The sequence below is a fragment of the Pezoporus occidentalis genome, unplaced genomic scaffold (assembly GCF_034315485.1).
Source record: "Pezoporus occidentalis ecotype Australia unplaced genomic scaffold, CSIRO_AGI_Poc_V1 ctg29, whole genome shotgun sequence".
NCBI classification, from domain to species: domain Eukaryota; kingdom Metazoa; phylum Chordata; class Aves; order Psittaciformes; family Psittacidae; genus Pezoporus; species Pezoporus occidentalis.
Window position 1 is genome coordinate 8,161,977 of NW_026914829.1, and position 20,927 is coordinate 8,182,903.

General features: G+C 56.0%; 2 protein-coding genes across 2 annotated transcripts; both read left to right on the forward strand.

Moving 5' to 3' along the window:
* The first annotated feature begins 3,058 nt into the window (after positions 1-3,058).
* MLLT11 (MLLT11 transcription factor 7 cofactor) lies at positions 3,059-4,347 on the forward strand. The gene has a single exon (XM_062626293.1). The coding sequence runs from the start codon at positions 3,090-3,092 to the stop codon at positions 3,357-3,359; it is 270 nt and encodes an 89-aa protein (XP_062482277.1). The 5' UTR covers positions 3,059-3,089; the 3' UTR covers positions 3,360-4,347.
* A 3,918-nt stretch (positions 4,348-8,265) lies between these two features.
* Positions 8,266-17,845, forward strand: GABPB2 (GA binding protein transcription factor subunit beta 2). Its single transcript, XM_062626102.1, has 8 exons — positions 8,266-8,552; positions 9,696-9,863; positions 9,973-10,167; positions 10,811-10,961; positions 13,757-13,849; positions 14,911-15,234; positions 16,654-16,787; positions 17,576-17,845. Exons 1-8 carry the CDS (start codon positions 8,445-8,447, stop codon positions 17,843-17,845), a joined length of 1,443 nt encoding a protein of 480 aa, XP_062482086.1. The 5' UTR covers positions 8,266-8,444.
* Positions 17,846-20,927: the final 3,082 nt, after the last annotated feature.

Below are 20,927 nucleotides of genomic sequence, written 5' to 3' on the forward strand. Positions count from 1 at the left end.
TCCCCACTCAGCCTGGTCCCCACTCAGCCCCATCTTTGTCCCCACTCAGCCCCATCTCTGTCCCCATTCAGCCCAGTCCCTGTCCCCATTCAGCCCCATCTCTGTCCCCACTCAGCCTGGTCCCCACTCAGCCCCATCTTTGTCCCCACTCAGCCCCATCTCTGTCCCCATTCAGCCCGGTTCCTGTCCCCACTCAGCCACATCTCTGTCCCCATTCAGCCCCATCTCTGTCCCCACTCAGCCTGGTCCCCACTCAGCCCCATCTCTGTCCCCATTCAGCCCAGTCCCTGTCCCCATTCAGCCCCATCTCTGTCCCCACTCAGCTCAATCCCTATCCCCACTCAGCCTGGTCCCTGTCCCCACTCAGCCCCATTTCTGACCCCATTCAGCCCGGTCCCTGTCCCCCACCTGTCCCAAGCCATCGGGCTGGTGATACCCTGAGTGTCTGAGACCTCGGTTCAGCTGAAGAGCCCTTTTGGGTCCTTGTGCTGCCAGAGGACACTGTACCCCTTACACCCCCACACACCCACCCCAGCAATGTGTGTGCTGGGCCTGGGCAGCCCCCGGCGAGCCCCCAAGTGCCAAAACCACCGCAGCAAAATGATTTCAGAGGGACCCCACATCACCACGTCCCGCATCTTCCCCCATGGGGCTCGGCACAAGGGGAGGGACGTCACAGGTTTGGGTTGTCACGCGCCAGCTACCCCTTTCAGGAGGTGACACCCCAAAGCCAAGCGCTTGGGCAAGCAGGTGAGTCACATCCAGCTCACTGTGGAGGTGCTCAGCCAAGCTGCGCCCCATGGACTCGGGGATCCCTGGAAACACAGAGCTCAAGCCCTGGCTCAAGCACCCTCCATCAGGCCCCCGGGCTGCATTTCCCCCATGCCGGTTGCTGGTGGGGCCAAGTGAAGACCAGAGCTATTTAGGAGCAGAGGACATGAGATCCTCTTGGCCACAGCAGTGGTGGGGACAGGACGAGGAGGAGGAGGAGGAGGAGGCAGAAATAGCCCAACTGGAAGCCGAGCGCATGGTAGTGGGGTGGGTTGGAGCAGGCTGCACCCCTTGGTTCAAAGCAGCCCTAATCCCAGCCCTGGAAGCGATTCCAGCTTTGGGTGTCTCCCTGCTATTCCGAGCTCCAGACACAAAGCCAAGCTATTTTTGACGCACGGCATCAGAACCAAACACCTCCAGACTGAGCAATGCTGACAAAACAGCCCCCAAACCCCCCCTTATCCGTGGGGTTTTTTTTTACCCCAAACCTCCTTGCACTTGACCCACAAAGCGCCCTGGCGCAGCCCAAGGTCTGGGGGTGCCGCAGCACCCCGTTTCTTCACATTTGCCAGCTCCTCGGAGGCTGAAACGAGTCCATCACCCCCCAAACCCCGAGCTGGAGCGGCTCGGGACCGCTGCAGGTTCAATGCATCCCCAGCTCGAGGGCTCCAGCACACGGGATCCCTTCCTGCGCATCCACGGCCCCTCCCTGGCGCTGACTCATCTTCCCACCGTCTGCCCCCCCCCCTAACGGAGGGGAATTCATCGAGGGGCTGCATTGCAGACCCAGACACGCAGCACACAAAAGGGAAGCGGTGACGCCTGCAGCTCCCCGGCACAAAGAGCTGGTCTGGTCCAGCAGCGAGCCCACCCCTCCATCCTCCCATCCATCCTCGGCAGGTAAGGAGGGATGCAGGCGGAAGGGGGACGAAAAGGAAGAGGATGCTTTTGCGGGGGGGAAGAGATTTGTATAGAGGGGACATTGGCACCCCAGGGTTTTATTTGCTTTATCTATTTGGGGGAGGAGGCATAAGCACAGCCAGAGGGGATTAAGTGGATAAAGGTGGTTTTGCCCCCACAGGAGGAATGGACCACAGTGATCCCAGGGGAAATGCTCTTCACTGGGGATGACACACAAGATAAGAGGGTTTCGGTCGTGTCGTGTCCCCCCCCCCCCCCCCCATCCATTGCCTTTTCTGGATATTTCTTGTTCCTAAACTCCCTTTTCCCCCCTCTTTGAGGCTTTAAAATCCATTGTCCACCACATCCCTCTGCCGTTATGCAGAAAGGTCCCCAGGGAGGTATCCCCAGGGATGTATCCCCGGGGAGGAGGCTGCTTCAAAGCCCTGTGACTCAGTTTCCCCGGGGGGGGGGGGGGAGTGATGGAGGAGCCTTTCCCAGCCTCTGCGTTCCATCGGTAACCTTCAATTTAGCAGCCGGGTACCCCTCATCGCAAGGGCAGGGAGCGAGGGAGGGCGTGATTGAGGGAAGGGCTGAATCATCCCGGAGCGCTCCCGTCCGCAGGGGGAATCGCTGGGCAAAGAGGGGCATCTTGTTTCAACCGGTTGATCGCTGCCAAGCCATGAATGACAGCGCTGCAGTGACTCAGCTCCAGCCATGCTGGGGGAGAAGTGGGACCACATCCCCTTGCCGCTCTCCCCCCCCCTTGGGGTGGGGATGCAGAGGGGGCTCTGCGGCACAGGGGCAGGGTGGCACCCATGGGGTGGGTGCGATGGCAACACCGAGATGCTTCTTCCAGCCCCTTCTAGAGGGTTCGGTCGCGGTCCCTCGGGGCAATGCGATGCCACCCAGGGAAGGGTGGGGCATAGGCTCTGTGGGGGTGCACAGGGACCCCGCTTGCTGCTCGACCCACAGGGTGCAAGACCCTTCTGCACCGTTTGGGTTTCATCATGCGCAGCAGGGAAGGGTGTAGGGGACAGCCCGGCTCTGCTCCCTGCTAATGCCACCGCACAGGAATCAAGGTGCCTGGGATGGGTGTCAGGGGCTAGCCCGTCCCGGTCTTCCTTCCCGCACTCCCCTTTGTGCGGATGGGGAAACTGAGGCACGGAGGCACAGGTCCCATTGCACGCCCCTCCAAACTGCAGCTTAGAGAAAGGGCAGTGGCAGGGCTCAGCTCTGCATTCAGACCCAACCCGGAGTCAAACTTCCATGACAGCACACTCTCCTGCCCCACTGATTTTTCTGCGGGTGTATCCTGTGGGATTTGGTCACTATGGGCAACACTTGAGGGTTTTGGCCGCTTTGGTAGAGCTTTGCTCCTCCTCCCCCCTTGCCCCCTTCACCTTCACAGCCCGAAGATGCTGGACACCATCAGCAGCCAGTACGATTCCTTCATCTACTGGAGGATGCCGATCCCACAGCTGGACGTGGCGGAGCTGGAGGGTCTGGGGCTCAGTGACGTGGCCCTCTACAAACCCAAAGGAGGGCTGGGCAAGCTCGTCGGCGAGCAGGATGAGGCCCGCCAGGACATCTCCCAGGAAGAGGACGGTCTGCTGCAGTTCAACAGCTTTAACTTCTGGAGAGCTCCTATCGCCAGCATTAGCTCTTTAGATTTCGACCTCATTTGAAGCCTTCCTTTCTGCCCCTCCTCACCCCCCCTGCCCTCTCCCTCTCTGCTAGGCTATGTCAGGATTCGGTTTTGGTGTCGGTTTGGAGGCTGGGGTTTTTGTGTTGTCGCCAGGCAGCGTCTGACATCGTCGGTTAACGTTCATGAAATGGTTCACCCTGGCCCTGACAGAAATGAGCTCCCCTCAAAGCTTCAACCCTTCTCCCCCTTCTCCCTCTTGTCTTCCCTCCTTGCGCTACCGCTGGCAACACCACGACGGTGCGAGCAGGGGGGTAATGGGACAGGGGGCAAATACAAGGGGAGAGGACAGAAACAGCCACCCCATTGCCCCACATCCACATGCCTGCGGGTGTGGGAGGTGCTGGGGGGGGGTTCTGCCACCCCCTTGCACCCTGTGTCTGTGTGAGCATGGGCGTCCCCGTGCTCGGGGACAAGCGGTTGAGCTGATTTCTGGTGTGCTTTCGTAAGAAGCTCATTTGTGCCAAGGGAATGGCGCAGACCGGGTGGGAACAGGCTTCGTTTCGCAGGAAGCATTGCTCCTGCTCCTCTCCCTCTGTGCTCCCCTAGCCCAGTTTCTCCTAAAGCCACCTCCCTGCTTAACCAAACCCTCGGGAATGAGAGGTGGAAGAGGCAGGGATGCGTCTAGGACATGCGCACAAACCTCTGCCTTGAAAGAAATCATCTCTTTGGGCCTGTGGCTTGAGCCCAAGCAGGAGAAATGACACCCGGGAGGATAAATACCCATGGAAATGCACCAACCTGCCGGGGGGGGGGGGTAAGGGCTGGGTGTTCGCTGCCCAAAATCTGCCTTTTTCTCCATTTTTTTCTCCCCCCTGTGCTTTATCCCAAGTGCTCCGGGTACCTCCTGGGAGCCGGGTGGGAAGCAAGGGCTGAGCTGAAAGATAGGGAGAATTCAGTTTGCTCTTACCCCAGAATGAAAACGCCTCTGGTTCCGCAGCCAATTGCCCCAGCCCTTTAAAAGCTACAACCACCAAAATGCTGCATTCTCCTTGGAGAGGTGTCCGGATGAAGCCTCTTCCCGAGCATCACACCAAAACGAGGAACACAATCCCCATCCCTGGATCATGTTTTGCTTTGAAACAGCTGTGGGCTTTATTCCCCCCACATGGGAGAGGGAACACCAGTGATTTGTCTTCCTGACGGTGGTTTCCTTTTGGCAGGGGGGTTTAATGGGGTGATGGGGAACATTTCAAGCTGTCCTAAGGGTTGAGGGGGGGGTGGAAGCTGAGGCAGCACCCACAAGGTGCCCCAAAAAGGAGGAATACATTGGGAAAACCTTCCCTTTGCCTGTAACCTCCAGAAGGGAGCCGGCAGCCGGACTGTGAACCATGTGAAGCCAGAGGTGACAAATGGAAACCCTCCTATGCAGAGCTGTGATTTCTGTGTTCCCAGCTGGGAAACCCCACAGTATTTATTATGAAACTTGAATTAAAGTACTTCAAACCGTACACGTTCCCATGGATCCTTTAAAAAGAACCCCCGCAGGCCGGAATCTGGTTATTTCCATAATTTGCTATTAAATTGTTTTAAATCTTTTTAGGGTGCGTTAAGAACGGATGCACCCGTGTCTTCCCAAATGCTGCACAGGATTTAAATGGGGAAAGAACCTAAGTGATTATTTCCATAGGATGGATTGGGTTGAAGGGAGCTTAAAGCTCATCTAAAGCCACGGGCAGGGACAGCTCCCATCAGAGTGGGATGCTCCAACCGGCCATGAGCACTGCCAGGGATGGGGCAGCCAAACCTTCTCCATTCAACCCATTCCAGCGCCTCAGCAGCCTCACAGGGAAGAGCTTCTGCCTCAGATCCTACCCCTATGCCCCTCAGGCAGGTTAAACCCATTCCCCTTGGCCTCTCCCTACAGGCCCTTGCCCTGGTTTCCTGTAGCCCCTTCAGGCACTGGAGCTGCTCCGAGCTCTCCCCTTAAGTTGCCTCCTATCCCAAACTTTATCCCAATCCCATTCAGGGCATTGCCTCAACCTCACCGTTTCCAAGCCCCGTCAAACGGCCCAGGGAAGGAGGAGCCCCGAAGCGCTGCCCCTCGGCTCGGAACGGAGCCCTCACAGGAGGAGGAGACCCACAAAGGACTTTATATACATGTATGTACACACTTATATACACATTTACATGCACACAGACGTACCCAAACGCTTAACGAGGCACAAAACCCCCGCACCACAGCGCGGCTCCACCGCCCTTTTGTACTTGGCGCCTGAACGCCTCTGCCGGGACTAACTGCAGGGCCGCATCACTCCCCATGCGCCTCAATAGAACACTGCGCTCTTCCTGCGCTCCTTCCGCTGTAGAAAATACTCCCCGTTTAGGGCTCCGCCGTTGCTCGCCGCCCTCCTCCCGGGCTGGGAGGGTGCTGGGGTAAAGGAGAACGTCCCTAATCCCGCCCCGTACCGTCTATGCCAGCGAGGGAAGGCGCAATCCGCCCCTATTCCCCGCTAGCGGCGGAGGGACTCTTTTGTTACCGGTGAGGTATCCCTCCGCCCTCACATAGGTCGGCCATTTTGCGTGGCCGCGGCGGGAGGGGCGGGAACAGCCGCGGAGGGGGCGGTGCCGCGAGGCGCGAACAGCCGCGTGCGGGGGGGGGGTGCGAGCCCTGAGTGAGTGGGGACGGGGGGGGGTGAAGGGGGGACCCCCGTGGGAACGGGGCTGGGGGGGGGGGGGGGGTGTCCGGGGGGGGAGAGGAAGGGGGGGACTGTGAGGGTCTTGGGGGGGGGGTGAGGGTCTTGGGGGGCAAAGGGGGGGCCTGTGAGGGTTCTGGGGGACAGAGGAAGGGGGGGGCTGTGAGGGTCTTGGGGGGCAAAGGGGGGGGGGGTTGAGGGTCTTGGGGGGCAAAGGGGGGGCCTGTGAGGGTTCTGGGGGGCAGAGGAAGGGGGGGGGCTGTGAGGGTCCTGGGGGGCAGAGGAAGGGGGGGGCTGTGAGGGTCCTGAGGGGCAGAGGAAGGGGGGGGGCTGTGAGGGTCCTGGGGTGCAAAGGAGGGGGGGGGCTGTGAGGGTCCTGAGGGGCAGAGGAAGGGGGGGGCTGTGAGGGTCCTATGGGGCAAGGCGGGGGGGCTGTGAGGGTCCTGGGGGACAGAGGGGGGGGGGGGGCTGTGAGGGTCCTGGGGGGGCAGAGGAAGGGGGGGGCTGTGAGGGTCCTGGGGGGGCAGAGGAAGGGGGGGGGCTGTGAGGGTCCTGGGGTGCAAAGGAGGGGGGGGGCTGTGAGGGTCCTGGGGGGCAAAGGAGGGGGGGGGCTGTGAGGGTCTTGGGGGGCAGAGGAAGGGGGGGTCTGTGAAGGAGCAGCTCCCGAGCCCGTTTGGAGGTGATGGGAAGGGGCTGTGCCCCCCCCCCCCCCCATCGTGTTTTGGGGGTCCCGTGTGGGAGCGACCGGGGGGAGCCGAGGGGTCCCGGGCCCATAGTGGGGAGCCGGGGGGGGGGGGGGGGCTCCGGTGGGGAGGAGGGATCGGGAACCCCCCTCCTTCCTGCCCCACAAGTGCCGAGGGGGGCACTGCGAGCCCTGGGTGCTGTTGTGCGCCTTGGGAAGGCAGGGAGCCCCCATGGTGAAGTGGGGAGGGGGGAGCTGGGACGGGCGCTGCAGCCCCGTGGGGCTCAGGTTTGCTCTTGGGCTTCGCTGCGATGGGTTTGTGCTGCTGGTGCCCGAGGAGGGGAGAAATAGGGAAGGAATCGGGGGGGGAAGCAACGAGCTGAAGGCTGCTGGCATCGCTCTTAACGCTGCTTGGCACCGGGCCCCTCGGCGTTGGCGCTCGTTTGCTGCCCATGAGTTAACGGCGAGGCTTTCGAGGCAGGATTTGAGCCCCCTGGCAGACACCAGCAGGGCCCCATCCCCGGGAGCTGCTGCACTTCCCCATCCCCGTGCTTGTGTTTTATGGGGGTGCAGCGAGCACGGGTCCTGGTCCTTGTATGGCCTTGAGCAAATCCCTGCGGACACCAAGGTTTGCTGTATCCTAGCCAAGGGTAGCTCCCCCCCGTGCATAGTTGTGAGTGCTGGGGATCAGAGTTGGGGATTGAGTGCTTGAAGACTCATCCAGATGCGTGCTCGCTCCTACAGGTGCTGCTCCTGGAAGTGGATCCCCATGGGCAAGGCTTCGTGTCCGTGCGAGGTGTCGAGGTGAGCAGCATCGCCGGCAGGAGCTCTGCTGCCTCGCGGTGCCTGGCCCTGCCGCTGTCTGGGAGGGCACAGAACTGAGCAACAGGATGAATATTCATAGATGAATTGTTGTAGATATGTATAATAGATATTTACTTATAAAGAAATTATTTAAATATTCATATATTGATATAAAAATATAATTATTAAATGTATAAAAATTAACATTAAGGAGGTGATCCTGCCCCTCCACGCTGCTCAGGTGAGACCTCACTGGAGCATTGTGTGCAGTTCTGGGGTCCTCAAGGTAAAAAGGACGTGGAACTGTTGGAACAAGTCCAGAGGAGGCCACGAGGATGAGCAGGGACTGGAGCACCTCCTGTATGGAGACAGGCTGAGGAAGTTGGGGCTGTTCAGCCTGGAGAAGAGAAGCTGCGGGGAGACCTCAGAGCAGCTTCCAGTGTCTGAAGGGGGCCTATAGGGATGCTGGGGAGGGACTCTTCAATAGGGACTGTAGTGACAGGACAAGGGGTAACGGGTTCAAACTGAAACAGGGGAAGTTTAGATTGGATCTAAGGAGGAAATTCTTTCCTGTGAGGGTGCTGAGGCACTGGAATGGGTTGCCCAGGGAGGTTGGGAATGCTCCATCCCTGGCAGTGTTCAAGGCCAGGTTGGACAGAGCCTTGGGTGCCCTGGTTTAGTGTGAGGTGTCCCTGCCCACAGCAGGGGGGTTGGAACTGGATGATCTTCAGGTCCTTCCCAACCCAACCCATTCCATGATTCTATATTTGTAGCCAATTATTGGTAGTTTTGGGCCTGGTTCTGGGTGGGACGGTGGCGCGTCCACGTGGGCCGTGGTTGTACAGCGCTTCTGAAGTACACGTCTGTGCCTCACTGCTGCTTGTCCCTTTTCCCTTTCCTCGCTTCGAAAGCAGCTTCCAGCAGACGCTTGTTCCCATGTGTGAAGATGTCCTTGGTGGACCTGGGGAAGAGGCTGCTCGAGGCAGCTCGCAAAGGCGAAGATGACGAAGTGAGGAAGCTGATGGCGAGCGGCGCTCCCTTCACCACCGACTGGGTCTGTCCCTGTGCTGGGTTCCGTGTGGAACGGGCTCTGTGTGTGTGTGTGTGTGTGTGCTCTTTAGGGCTGAACCGGAGGGCACAGATGTCAGTTGGAGCAGTAAAACCCGAGGGGAGGTTGGCAGGTGATGTGCCTCTGGGTTTCTGTGGCAGAGCAGATGCCACATAAAGCACTTTAGAAACTGTTTGTGTAAAGATTGATCTGTGCCTGATGCACACGAGCACGGTCACAAGGACCCTGTTGTCCCAGACAGCAGTATAGGGTTTGGTGTGTAGGGTTTGATGCTTTAAGAAACGCAGTCCCCAACAGCTGAGATAAATGATGAGTCGGTTCCAATGAGAAGAACTGATAAACCCCTCAGGAATAAGAAGTTCTTCTAAAAATGCTTTATTTAAGTGTTCAAACTCCCAGTCAAGAAACTCATCTCTGGTTTGTGAGGTTTGTTTTGTTTCCACAAAGCCCCAAAACCAAACCAGCCCATCCTGGGTTGGAAAGGAATTAAGAGGTCTAATGAAAAAGAAGAATAATAGTTGGATAAACAGGAGACAAGCCCATAGTGAGGCAGCCATCAGTAGTCATTTTCCGTCTCTATTCCTTGTAATTTCCTAACTTACCACTCTGTCCATGCTTTGTGAGATGAAGGAATTAAGCAGGCCACGAGGGAGCAGAGCTGGAAGCTGTGAATGCTCCATCCCTGGCGGTGTTCAAGGCCAGCTTGGACAGAGCCTTGGGTGCCCTGGTTTAGTGGGAGGTGTCCCTGCCCATGGCAGGGGGTTGGAACTGGATGATCTCAAGGTCCTTTCCAACCCAAACCGTTCCCTGGTTCTTGTGATAATGCCCTTGTCTCGACAGTGGGGGAATGATCTCACAGTATGGAAGTGGCAGCGCTGTTCTGCTGCGGCGTGGGATGGAAGCTCAGGGATAAAGGGATGGTGCAGTTATCAGATACCGATTCCTACAAAGCTTAACGTCTGTCAGGAAGGTTATGGGGTGTGCAACCCCCTATTTAGAAGTGGAGGGAAAAAAGGTTCAGGTCGTTTCTCCCATCACCTTTGTCTTTTTGATTCCTGCCGGCCACACGTGGTGGTTTCTGTGCCTGTCCCCTCTTGCTGCAATAACTGCCTCTGTGTTCCCACGCAGCTCGGGACGTCCCCTCTGCACCTGGCTGCCCAGTACGGCCACTACTCGACAGCAGAGGTTCTCCTTCGAGCTGGGGTTAGCAGAGATGCCCGAACAAAAGTGGACCGGACACCGCTGCACGTGGCTGCGGCCGACGGGCACACGCAGATCGTGGAGCTGCTCATCAAGGTGAGCGCTGGAGGGGAGATGGGTGGTGATGTCCCTGTTGAATCGCTAGAGCAGGCCCTGCCTTTGAGGCATGAAGAGCACGCTGACAGGTAATGCTGGTTTCTTGCAGAACGGGGCTGATGTGAACGCCAAAGACATGCTGAAAATGACTGCTTTGCACTGGGCCACGGAGCACGACCACCGCGACATCGTCGAGCTGCTGCTCAGGCACGGAGCTGATGTCCATGCTTTCAGCAAGTTTGATAAATCGGCTTTGGATATTGCTTTGGACAAGAACAATCCAGAGACTCTGGTAATGCTGCAGGTAGGCTGAGGAGGGAGACGTGGTGGTAGGTCTCTGACCCACAGCTGTATCTGCGGTAGAGTGATCCTATTGTGTTTGATGGGATCGGTTGTCATCAAGGTCCTCTAGGAGTCAGTGGGTGATAGGGTTTTGTTTCCATGCATCTTTTAGAATCACAGAATGGTTTGGGTTGGAAAGGACCTTGAGATCATCCAGTTCCAACCCCCTGCCATGGGCAGGGACACCTCCCACTAAACCAGGGCACCCAAGGCTCTGTCCAACCTGGCCTTGAACACCACCAGGGATGGAGCATTCACAACCTCCCTGGGCAACCCATTCCAGTGCCTCAGCACCCTCACAGGAAAGAATTTCCTTCTTAGATCCAATCTAAACTTCCCCTGTTTCAGTTTTAACCCATTACCCCTTGTCCTGTCACCACAGTCCCTACTGAAGAGTCCCTCCCCAGCATCCGTATAGCCCCCCTTCAGATACTTGTGTGCTTGTAGTGCAAGTTGCCAAGTTTAGGGGCAGTTTTGTCACAGCTTTTGCGCTGGTGCCCCCGACACGCTGCAGGGAGAAATTATCTGCCTCTAAAGTGTTTCAGGGGTGCTAAACACCAGAGAAAGCATGAGCAATGTGTACCTGAGCCCACCCTCTGCCCTAGGAAGCGATGCAGAACCAGGTAAACCCTCACCCAGAGGGAACGACCCCCATCGGCAGCACTGTGACTCTCACCTCCCCGTTCCTTCTTACGCCAGGGGAGGTTCTTGATCTCACTGAGCTCGTCTCTTCAGCAAGTGCCAAAGCAACCTCAGGTAAGGTGCTGTGGGCCCTCCGGTGGGAAAGCCTTGAGAAAAGCTCCTCCGGCTGCTTACCAGTAGAGGGCAGATGGTCATTTAGGAGAGGAAAAGGGTAAAGTGGCCACAAACACACCCAGCTCCTGCTTCCTGCCTCCGAGTGAGGAGGGAACAAAGCAGATTTCCAGCTGCTCTTACTAAAGGTGGTGCCACCGTGAGTGGCAGAGCCCTGCTGAGCTCAGCTGTGGCTCTGCCCCAGGTCTCTTACAAGCAACAGAGCTTGAGACATGGGATTGGGCTGATTGCAACAGGGGGAAAACGAGGATTGTTGCCTGTGCCAGGTCTTGGGCACTGCGGAGTGGTTGGGGAACGTTTGCTTTCATCTTTACTGCCTACAGGAGCTGAGTGGATGTTTTGCTGTATATAAATGTTGAGTAGGGAAACTGCACGATAAGCAGGTCTATTGGATGTGTCCATTACTCCCTATTTCTTCTATCCCACGTGTTGGATGGAAATATTTAGGCTCCTCGTTGTTCTGTGAGCCTTATTTTGGTGGGGAAAAACGCTTCAGAGCCTGAGTGCTGCGTTCTTTTTGTGTGATTTTCATCATAACTCTTACAGTGATTTTTCTCTATTGGGGGAAATTGTTTTCAGTCTCAAGGAGGCTACTAAATACAAGTTTGGTGAAGTTATTTGCCCTCCTCTTGCAAACACTTCTGCATGTGAGTAATCCTTTGGTTAGCGAGACTGTTCACATGCGTGAATGTTTGCTTGGCAGCTAGAGAGTGCTTTTAACATCCCGGGTGCTGGTGTTGTGCAGTCCCACATGGACCTCTCTGCCTGGCCACGGAGGCCTCAGCAACTCTCCAGACCTGCTGCCAAAGCTTTCAGGGCTGCTTGCAGCTTTGGAGCACTGACAAACCCTAACGCAGAACCAATGTGTTCCTCTAGCACCCGTGAAGGAAATGCAGTGTGACTGGTGCGCAGCGTCGTCAGTTTGTGGGATAAGGGTATTCCACAAACCCAAAGGTGCTTAGAACTTGGTGGTTTGTACCCCAGGTGATGCTCTTGCCATGATCAGCATCACTGCGTCTGCAGATGGATCAGGCTGTGCCTGGAAGCCAGGCAGGAGGCAGAGGCCCTGCTGATTTACAGCTTAAACACAGTCACAGCCTCTTGAGACCTTCTCCTGGTTCAAATGCAGCCCCTTTAGCTGGAATAGTTCTGTTCTTTCCTATTTCCCCTATCCCTTTGATGTGGAAATCGATCTCTGCCTTGGTTTCACTGGGCTGAGCTGGGTGGTGGCTCTGAGCCCCTTGAACCCAGCCACAGTGAGCAGCGCTGCAGATGAGCTCTTGGGGCTCTCACTTCTCCCTGTGTATCCTGCAGTGTAAATCCCCTCTCTCAGTACCCAAGACAACAGTGCCTTACTGTCCACATGTGACTGGACTGAACCACCCTGGGTTTTTCCACCCCCCCAACACTTCCAGCACCGGTAACAGGCAGTCAGCTTGAAAGCAGCCCCTGTCTCCTGCTCTAAGAGGTGTCTTTAGCTGGTCTGGAGGAACGTGGTTCCAAGCTGCTGCAAACAGTCACTGGGCCTTTTGAAAGTGTCATTCATGGAAAACAAGTCCCTTGATAACCCTGATAAAGTCAGGAGGTGGTGAGAAAGGGAGACAATAGGTTGCAAGGGTTAAGGCAGGGGGACTCTGTATGAACTTCCCTTTGTGTGCTTATAATCTATTTATCTACGCTGGCAATGAGGTACAGGATCTCTGTTTTGTTTTGTTGGAACTGTGGGTTGGATGCGCTGAGTTTGGGCCCGTTTAGTTAATTTCCTGTTCCATTCTTACTAAGTCTGCCTTTGAATAGGAATTACTATGGTCAATTGGAGGAAGAAACATTGTTTTGGGGGCCCGAGAGGGCTTGTTTATCTCATTCACATCAGTGCCCCATTGCAGTAACCGTGGTCTTTCCGTTACCGAGGCTGAGAGGGGAGGAGGAAAGGACCTGCATGCTCAGTGCATTGAAACCCAGCAACGTGTGCAGGCAGTTCCTGTCTCTGACCAAACTGCTCTGTAACCAACTGCAGCTTGGCCCACAAAGTACTGCTGAGGAGGAACGTGGGGGCTGTAATCTGTTCATGCTACCCAACGAGTTTCATATACCCTTTGGGGTTCACAGGTAAAAGCTGCAGTGCAACACAGAGCCAGTTCCGTACGTGAACGTGGGTCCAGTCTGTTGCAAAGGAATAGCCAAGCCCTTGTTACGGTCACTAGGAGGAGAGGCACCCCATGAAAAGCTATCTGCAGCCCCCCCCTTTTCCCATTGACCACTGGGAGCCTCAGGGATGCTTCAGAGCTGGTGCCCTGGGCTCCAGGACCCGAGTGGTTGCCGCCTACTTTATTCACAGTATCACACAGGATCACAGTATGCTAGAGATTGGAAGGGACCTCGAAAGATCATCTAGTCCAATCCCCCTGCCGGAGCAGGAACACCTAGATAAGGTTACACAGGGATGTGTCCAGGTGGGTTTTGAATGTCTGCAGGGAAGGAGACTCCACAACCTCCCTGGGCAGCCTGTTCCAGTGCTCCGTCACCCTCACTGAGAAGAAGTTTCTTCTCAAGTTTAAGTGGAACCTCTTGTGTTCCAGTTTGCACCCATTACCCCTTGTCCTATCACTGTTTGCCACTGAGTAGAGCCTGGCTCCATCCTCGTGACACTCCCCCTTTGTATATTTATAGACACTAATAAGGTCACCCCTATTCACGTCGAGCTGTGGCAGGTCCTGAGGCTCCCGTTTGCCCAGCAGGTGATTGCCATGGCTCCACGGTGCAGTTTGCCAGCTCCACCACCTCCGTGCTCGCCACGCTCGCAGCCCTCGCGGAGGTGTCGGCACGTTCAGGTTTGTGTCGGCAGCATCCCGGGAGGAAATGGAAGACGTGGAAGGGATTTTTTGCCTCGTTTTCAGGGTAAAGAAGAGAGGACGATCAATATTTGGGAAGCAGGGAGTGAATTTGGGGCTTTCATCCCAGTTGGAACATGATTCAAAACCCAGCAGCTGTTCCCAATAGAAGTAACTTCGTTTTTATTAGCTGGCGTGTGTGACCCGGGTGTCACAGTACATTGCTCTTGACAGGTTTTAACAGATACTAAAAAGAGAACCAAAAACCAGCATGGGTTTACTTGAACGTCTAAATGTAGATGAATACTGATTTAGGAGGAATGGGCTGAAATGGTTTCTGGCCCGGTCTCATACACTGTTGGTTGTCAGCAAATGGTTTGAGTCTCCTGAAGTTCTGGTTACTTTTTCTTAGGGAAAGGTTTGGGTGGGTTTTGGGGTTGTTTTATGGTCTTTTATGTTTGTAATGTTTGACCTGTAACTTCAGATTTAGGACTCTGATGTCTATATAATCCTTTAACCTTAACATTCACTTCTTTTCCCCAAAGCCAGGTGGTTTCCCTAGACTCTAGAGAGGGGCAGTTTCCCTTTAAGCTCCTTGACCTGGGCTGCTCGAGTCCTTTCCTCTCTTAGGGCGTCTGCGTCGCCGGTTGGATCCCGTTTCCTGCGCTTGCAGCTCACCCTGAGAGCAGGATGCAGCCCGGGCTTTGCAGTCCTGATTCCTTGCACAGGCCATAAGTCACACAGAAAGGGTGCCAGGAAGCTGAACCTCTCTGCAGTCACCCAGCCAAGCTAAACAGCCTCCTCAGGGCTGCTTTGGCCCTGCTGGTGTGGATGGGGCTCTTGAGGCACTTTTGGCCTGTGGTTTGTCTTCATTAGAGCTGGGTCACGGAAGGAAGCTTCCCAGAGCCAGCTCTGCTTAACAGCTGCCTCCAGCTGCAGGCTTTTTGATTGACCCACCGTGCTGCTGTGCTAGCACTCCTTGCCTTACACCACAACGTGCTGGTTTTGCTCTAGAGCACTGCTTTTGCCTGGGGTGTAGCAGGTTGTCTTTCCCCTCTGAGCTTTGCTGCACGTCCGGGTTGTTTCCCAGAAGCAGGCGTCCCACGAGCCTCGAGCTGCAAGCTTGAGTTTGTGTTCAAGGAAGGGAGAAGGAAACCCTGACGTTCTTCCTCTTCTTTTCTGGCACTTAATTCCTCAAGGTAAGGCAGAGGAGCCAGGGGAAGGAAATCCTGTGGATTCTGCCATACAAGAAGTGGTTGGCAGCGGAGGGCAGCGCCTCATCGCCATTGTGTCAGGCAGCATTTCCCTGGGCAGCCTGCAGACAGCCCTCCCCAGCAGTGGCCTCAGCCAGCCCTTCATCCTGAGCGTGCAGGATGGGCAGCAAGGTAAGGAGCTGAGCTGGGAAGGCAGCGCCGAGGAGTCCCTTTAGGAGGGGGTGATACAGTTAGTGCTGCCCGTGAGCCCTGTGCAGCGCCGGAGGGCTGGTGCGGTCCGGTCCAGCTTGTCAGCACCGTGGTGTAACAGGTCTGTGCCTCACTGCTGGGCTCCAGGAGGGCTTAAGAAGGTCTCTGTGGCTCACACTGGGAGCAGAGCTTGCGTGAGACCTCTTGGTAGCGTCGTTCACGCTGCCAGACCGCGATATCCCAGTCCTTGCATCAAACCCAAACAGCTTCAGTGGAATGCTGCAGGAGGAGAAGCGCAGAGTTAGCCGCTGGCTCTCCAGCAGCCAGCCAAGGACAGTTCCTTTATCTTATGGCAGACTTCCCAGTATGGGAGTAAATCAGCCTGCAGATGAAAGAGCAACCTGTTGCCTTTAGCACTCACTCCATTGTTCTTGCAGAACTTCATATTAGGCCCTTAATATCAACTTAAATACGCCTTTCCCCCCCGTAACGCTGGTCATAGAGCAGTGTGATCCCTCAGTTTTACAAGGCACGTGTAAATAGTGTTTAGTAAAACAGGGCAGAGCCCCAGGTGCTCATACAGTGAATTGTTGTGTCCTCAAGGGATGGAATTCCTCAGCCTTGACTACTCCTGACAATTCTTTTAGCGTGTCCTAGGGATACTCAATGATTTGGATTAACACTGGCGCAGCCAAAGAGGATTAGGGAGCAGCGCAGCTCTCCTGCGAGGTGCATACAGTGCTGCAGTGCAGGATGGGCTGCAGCAGTCCTGTTTATGGACTTCACGAGCTAAGAGCAATATTCTAAGGCTGATGATTGTTCAGAATCCAAGAAGGAATTCCTGGCTTGTAACCCCTTCTTGGGCTAAGGAAGAAAAAGGGAGAACTGTTTAGCGCTGCCTTCAGGAGCTCACGTGGTGCCTTTCCTCCCCTTGGTTGGATGAATTCTTGCTATTGGCTTCCCAAAGCGAGCCCCCAGTGTTTGCAGGTTGAAAATGTAGAGTATTTGTGCCTCTTGCGTGCTCTTAAAGCGGATCCAGAGCTTGGCCATGGGACTGTGTACGGGGAATTTTTAAGGAGAGCTTTCTGTTCCTCTTGCTGAGCCTGCCTCAGCGTTACCGAGGCATCAGAATGATCGTTTGTACCTCCCTTACCTTTTAAGATGCAAATATTTGCCTATGGGTTCTGTCAGCCCCATTGCAGTGACATTCTTGGGTATTTCAGGGGCCTGAATGAAGGAAACTGGAAACCCAGTCCAGAGTTTCTCTCCTGTCCAGGCAGACTCCGGCGTTCCCGGTCCACGGGTCTCCTCCAGACCCACGCCGATGGCAGCGACTTCAGGGAAGCGGCTGTGCAAGAGCCTGTCTCGCACTGGGTAACTTGTCCCCTTTTCATTCTGCAGTGTTAACTGTACCTGCTGGCCAGGCTGCAGAAGAGACTGCTCTCGAAGACAGAGCTTGTGCAGAAGAGGAGGACCAGCCCGTGGCCAAGAAGCAGAAGGTGGAACAAAACGCCTGTGACACGGGAGGAGACGAGGTAGATATCCCTGCTCCTGGCTTGGGTTGCTGTCATCTCCCGTGTGTTCCCATGCCTTCTGCTCTGCCAGAGCCACCTCGGGATAGGAAGGAGCTGTATCCTGCTCAGCTGAGCCCGGCTCTGGAGCAAGCTCTGCCCAGAGGTTCCCTGCTCTGCCTGCACACACACACAGGCCTGCGTTAGCAATGAGCACCCAAGTGGTCGAGGGGAGCGAATCTCAGTCCAGCGCGGGCAGGAGGCGAGGAGGCAGCTGGGCCATTTGTCAGCCCTTTGCCTGTGCTGAACTGTGCCTCAGTTTGTTAGATGAACTGTGGTCATTTCCCAAGATGATTTAGGCTTTCCTGCAGAAGCCCAGCCCATGGACTGGGTGTAAACCAGGCCTCAGCTCTTCACAAAGCAGCAGGACCGACCCTCCCATCTCTCTGTTGGGAGGGAGAACATTCTCCTCAGTGGCCTCTCAGCTTTTCAGCCCTATTTTTCAGCTCTTTCTTTTCCTTACCTCTTGGTTACCGCTCCTTCCAACCCTTGAAATTCATCGTGGGTCCCTTCCCAGCCCACCTCCCCGCACACCGTGAGGACAACGAGCAACCGGTCTGTGCCTTCCCGTGTCCCCGTTGCCTCTGTGATGAGCACGGCAGCTGACTGGAGCTCGACCCAAGGCTGTTCTAGCGCTGCCTTGGAGCAGTTTGCTTTCCTAACTCCAGCTGCTGGAGCGCTCGCCCACCCCATCTCCCTCGTGGCATAGGCTGGGGCTCCATCACGGGCTCTCTCAACTCTGTTTTCTGTAGGGCAGCCTTGAAGGGGAAGCGCTCCAGCAGCAGCTGCGAGAGGCGAAGCGGGAGGCTCAGGAATACCGCAGCCAGCTCCTAAAGAAGGAGCAGGAGGCCGAGGAGTACAGGCTGAGGCTGGCAGCCATGGGCAGGCAGCAGCCCAGCCCGGCGGAGCTCCCCCAGGCTGAGCCACTTGTGGTGACCTCGGAGGACATCCAGGAATCCGTGTTGGCCATGCTGGGAGCAGACCTGACAACTGATGGTGCCGTGGAAGCTGCAACCTCCTAATCCTGGTGCTTGTAAAGGCAGAGCAGGGAGGGGGTTTTGTTGGCAGCCGCTGTTGAGTGCGGGGGGGCTGTTGGCAAAGCCAACTTGCCACAGAGCCCTGCTTTCAGCACGGTGCCAAAGGTGCTTTTAAAGCTTCACCTAGAGAAATTGGAAGCTTTTGAGGAACATTTCCACGGGCGAGTGACCCCATGGCTTACTTTGTGATGTCGATCCCTGCCTTGCTGGGGAGGGGGAAGGAAACACCTCCTTGCCAAAGCAGCTGGTGTTAGCTCTCAGCTGCCTGGAAATGAGAGCGCTGAGAACAGGCGCTCTGGAATAACCCAAGGCGTTCGCTCCCTTCTGTGAAGCCGAGTGAGCAGCTCTGGACCTTCAGTAAAAGTGGTCTCCTAGGGCGTTGCTTTGAAAACCCTCAGAGGTGTGGAAGGGATTTCCCCTTTCAGCCAGAAAGGGAATGAATTCCCTGTCCCTTTTCTTCCAAGCCCAGGAATCTCAGCTTTCTGATTGAGCGCAAGAGCAGAGGCAGGGGTGAACGTCCGCCAGCCAGAGCATCCCGTGCTCTCGGGGAACGTGGTGCTTCCCCCTCTTTCTTTTCTCAGGGGAGTTCTGGCAACCCCCCCCCAGCCTGAAGGGATCACCAGGCAATGCCTCCTGCATTGTAGGGTGTTTGGCAGATGCTCTGTTTGACACTGCCTGACTACTGATGTATGCAAACGTCTGCACGCAGCTCGGGTGAGGAGCCCGCTCTGCAGATCCACACCTCGCCTTTGTACTGTGCAGCGTTCAAGGGAACCAAAGCCTTTTTTAAGGAGCAGCTGATCTGTATTACCCAAAGATTCCTGCCTTGTTTGCTCTTTGCAGACCTGTTTGACGCAGGGAGCTCTTTAGTCCTGCGCACTGTGGGCTTCCAAAGCCGGGAGCGGATCGGAAGGGCCCAGGGTAAGCGCGTGGAGCTTGCTGATGGGTGCTCGTGCGGGGAAGTTTAGGGGAACACCACAGACCAACGAAGGCTGGAAAGAATCCCATGGCACAAACTGGGCCGTCAGTCACAGGAGGGATCTAAGGGTGAAGAGGGGCTTGCAGCCCCATGGCGCTGCCTGCTCGGGGGGTGGCTTCTTGCAAGATAAAACCCCTCGCTCTTCCAGCCCCTCATCTGTTGCTTTGGGGGTTGATTTTTAGGGGTTGGTTTTGTTCCAGGTTTGGAACCACTGTCAGGATTCGAGGTAATGCTTTGTTTTGCCAGTCCTTGCATTGCATTTTCCCCTGTTATTTCCAAGTGTGTTGGGCCAAGAGTGGTTTTCTCTTGGTTCAGGCACTGCCTTTGTTAATGTTTCTTTGCCAGTAGATCAGTCCCTGTCCTGACGTCGCCGATGTATCGTGGCCTAATGAGTCCGTAAAGGCTCTGAGGGAATTCCGTCACGGCTCTGAAGGAATTAGCCCAAGAGGAGACTGCTTTTCATCCTAAACCAGTCCGTGCCTGGCAGTTGGGCCTGAAGGGAAGGCAGGATCTGCCAGAATCCCCTCTTCAGCAACGTGCTGCCCTCGGGCTCACCGCGAGCGGTGGGCGACGAGCGTTTCCGACCCTGCTGTCGTAAAGGCTTTGTGAGACTGGAGGGTTTGGGGAATCCAAGTGCATTTATTTATAACCAGTGCAGCTCTATTTATAAACGAGACTTTTTTATCTTTTTTTTTTTCCAAAAGCTGGTTTGAAGAAGGCTTTAATACTTCTTTTCTATGAGTGAGGGTTTGGAGGTAACTTGGGCTTCCTGATCCCATCACCAGGTCCTTGCTCACCTCAAACGCGCAGTGGGTTAGCTTGTTCCCCACAGCATTGCCAATTTGGGTCTGTTTGAACCGAAAATCGGCCTCGGAGGGTTCCCGTTGGTATTAAAGGAAATCCAGGCAGATTCTTCCAAGCCTGGAAGCGTTTCTGGATGCGAAGGGGACACTGTCAGCTTGGGCTTCCACCTTTTGCCTGAAGTTTGTGCTCAGTGCTGCTGAATACAAAGAGCTCAGCAGCTGTGTGTAAGCACTGCGTTTATATGCAGCGTGTGTAGATATGCACGTAAGCACTGCACTGGGGGCTTCCACTGCCCTGCAGTGCTCAGTGACTCCCAGCCTTCTGAAAAGTCCCTTGAGCTGAGAAACCAGCCTTGCCCTTCACAGGAGGAGGAGAGAAAAAGCCAGCCCACCACCAACAGAAAACCCCAGTGGCACTTCCAGTACCGGGATTTGGTTTCTAGAGGTGGGATGCACAGAGCTGACGGTGTTCTTCCTGCTTCTCCTTGCTGGGGGGAAGGCCACATTTGGTTTGTGTTCAGCACGGGTTCTGAGCAGCGATGAGGAGAGCCTGTTCTCCACCCAGCACTGAGAAGGAATTCAACCCTGGCTCTGTCCCCTGCTCCTCCGCAGCAAGGATTCGGAGCTTTTTAAGCCAAGCCCAGCAGTTTTGGGGTTAGGGGCACGGTCAGCCAGGGCTGCTGTGAGCGGCTCAACAGCCTCCCACCCGAGTGCAGGCCACATGCTGCTGCGTCAGGGCTCTTCTGGCCCGCGCCGCCTCCGGCCTCGCGCTGCGAGCGCAGGGTTTGAGGAGGGTAAAGGCTAAAACCTCCCGTGGCTCTCAAAGGGAGCTGTTGGCGAGGCAGAGCAGCCCAGCTGCCCTCTGCCCACACAGCCAGCCCAGCCTCCTCCCCGCTGCGAGCCTGGCATCGCATCCCCTTGCGCGCTCGCCTGCTGCTGCGGGTGGGAGAATCCCGGTGCGTGTCCCAGGGAGGGCGATGCAGGGGCAGGGACCCCTTCCACTGGAGCAGGATGCTCCAACCTGGCCTTGAGCACTGCCAGGGATGGGGCAGCCACAGCTTCTCTGGGCACCCTGTGCCAGCGCCTCAGCACCCTCCCAGGGAAGAGCTCCTGCCTAAGAGCTCAGCTCAGTCTCCCCTCGGGCAGGTTAAAGCCATTCCCCTTGCCTGGGCCTTCCATCCCTTGTCCCAAGCCCCTCTCCAGGTTTGTCGGCCCCTTTCGGTGTTGGAAGGTCTGCCCTGAGCGTTCAGACCTGCAGCAAGGTCTCCCCTTGAGCATTTCCCTC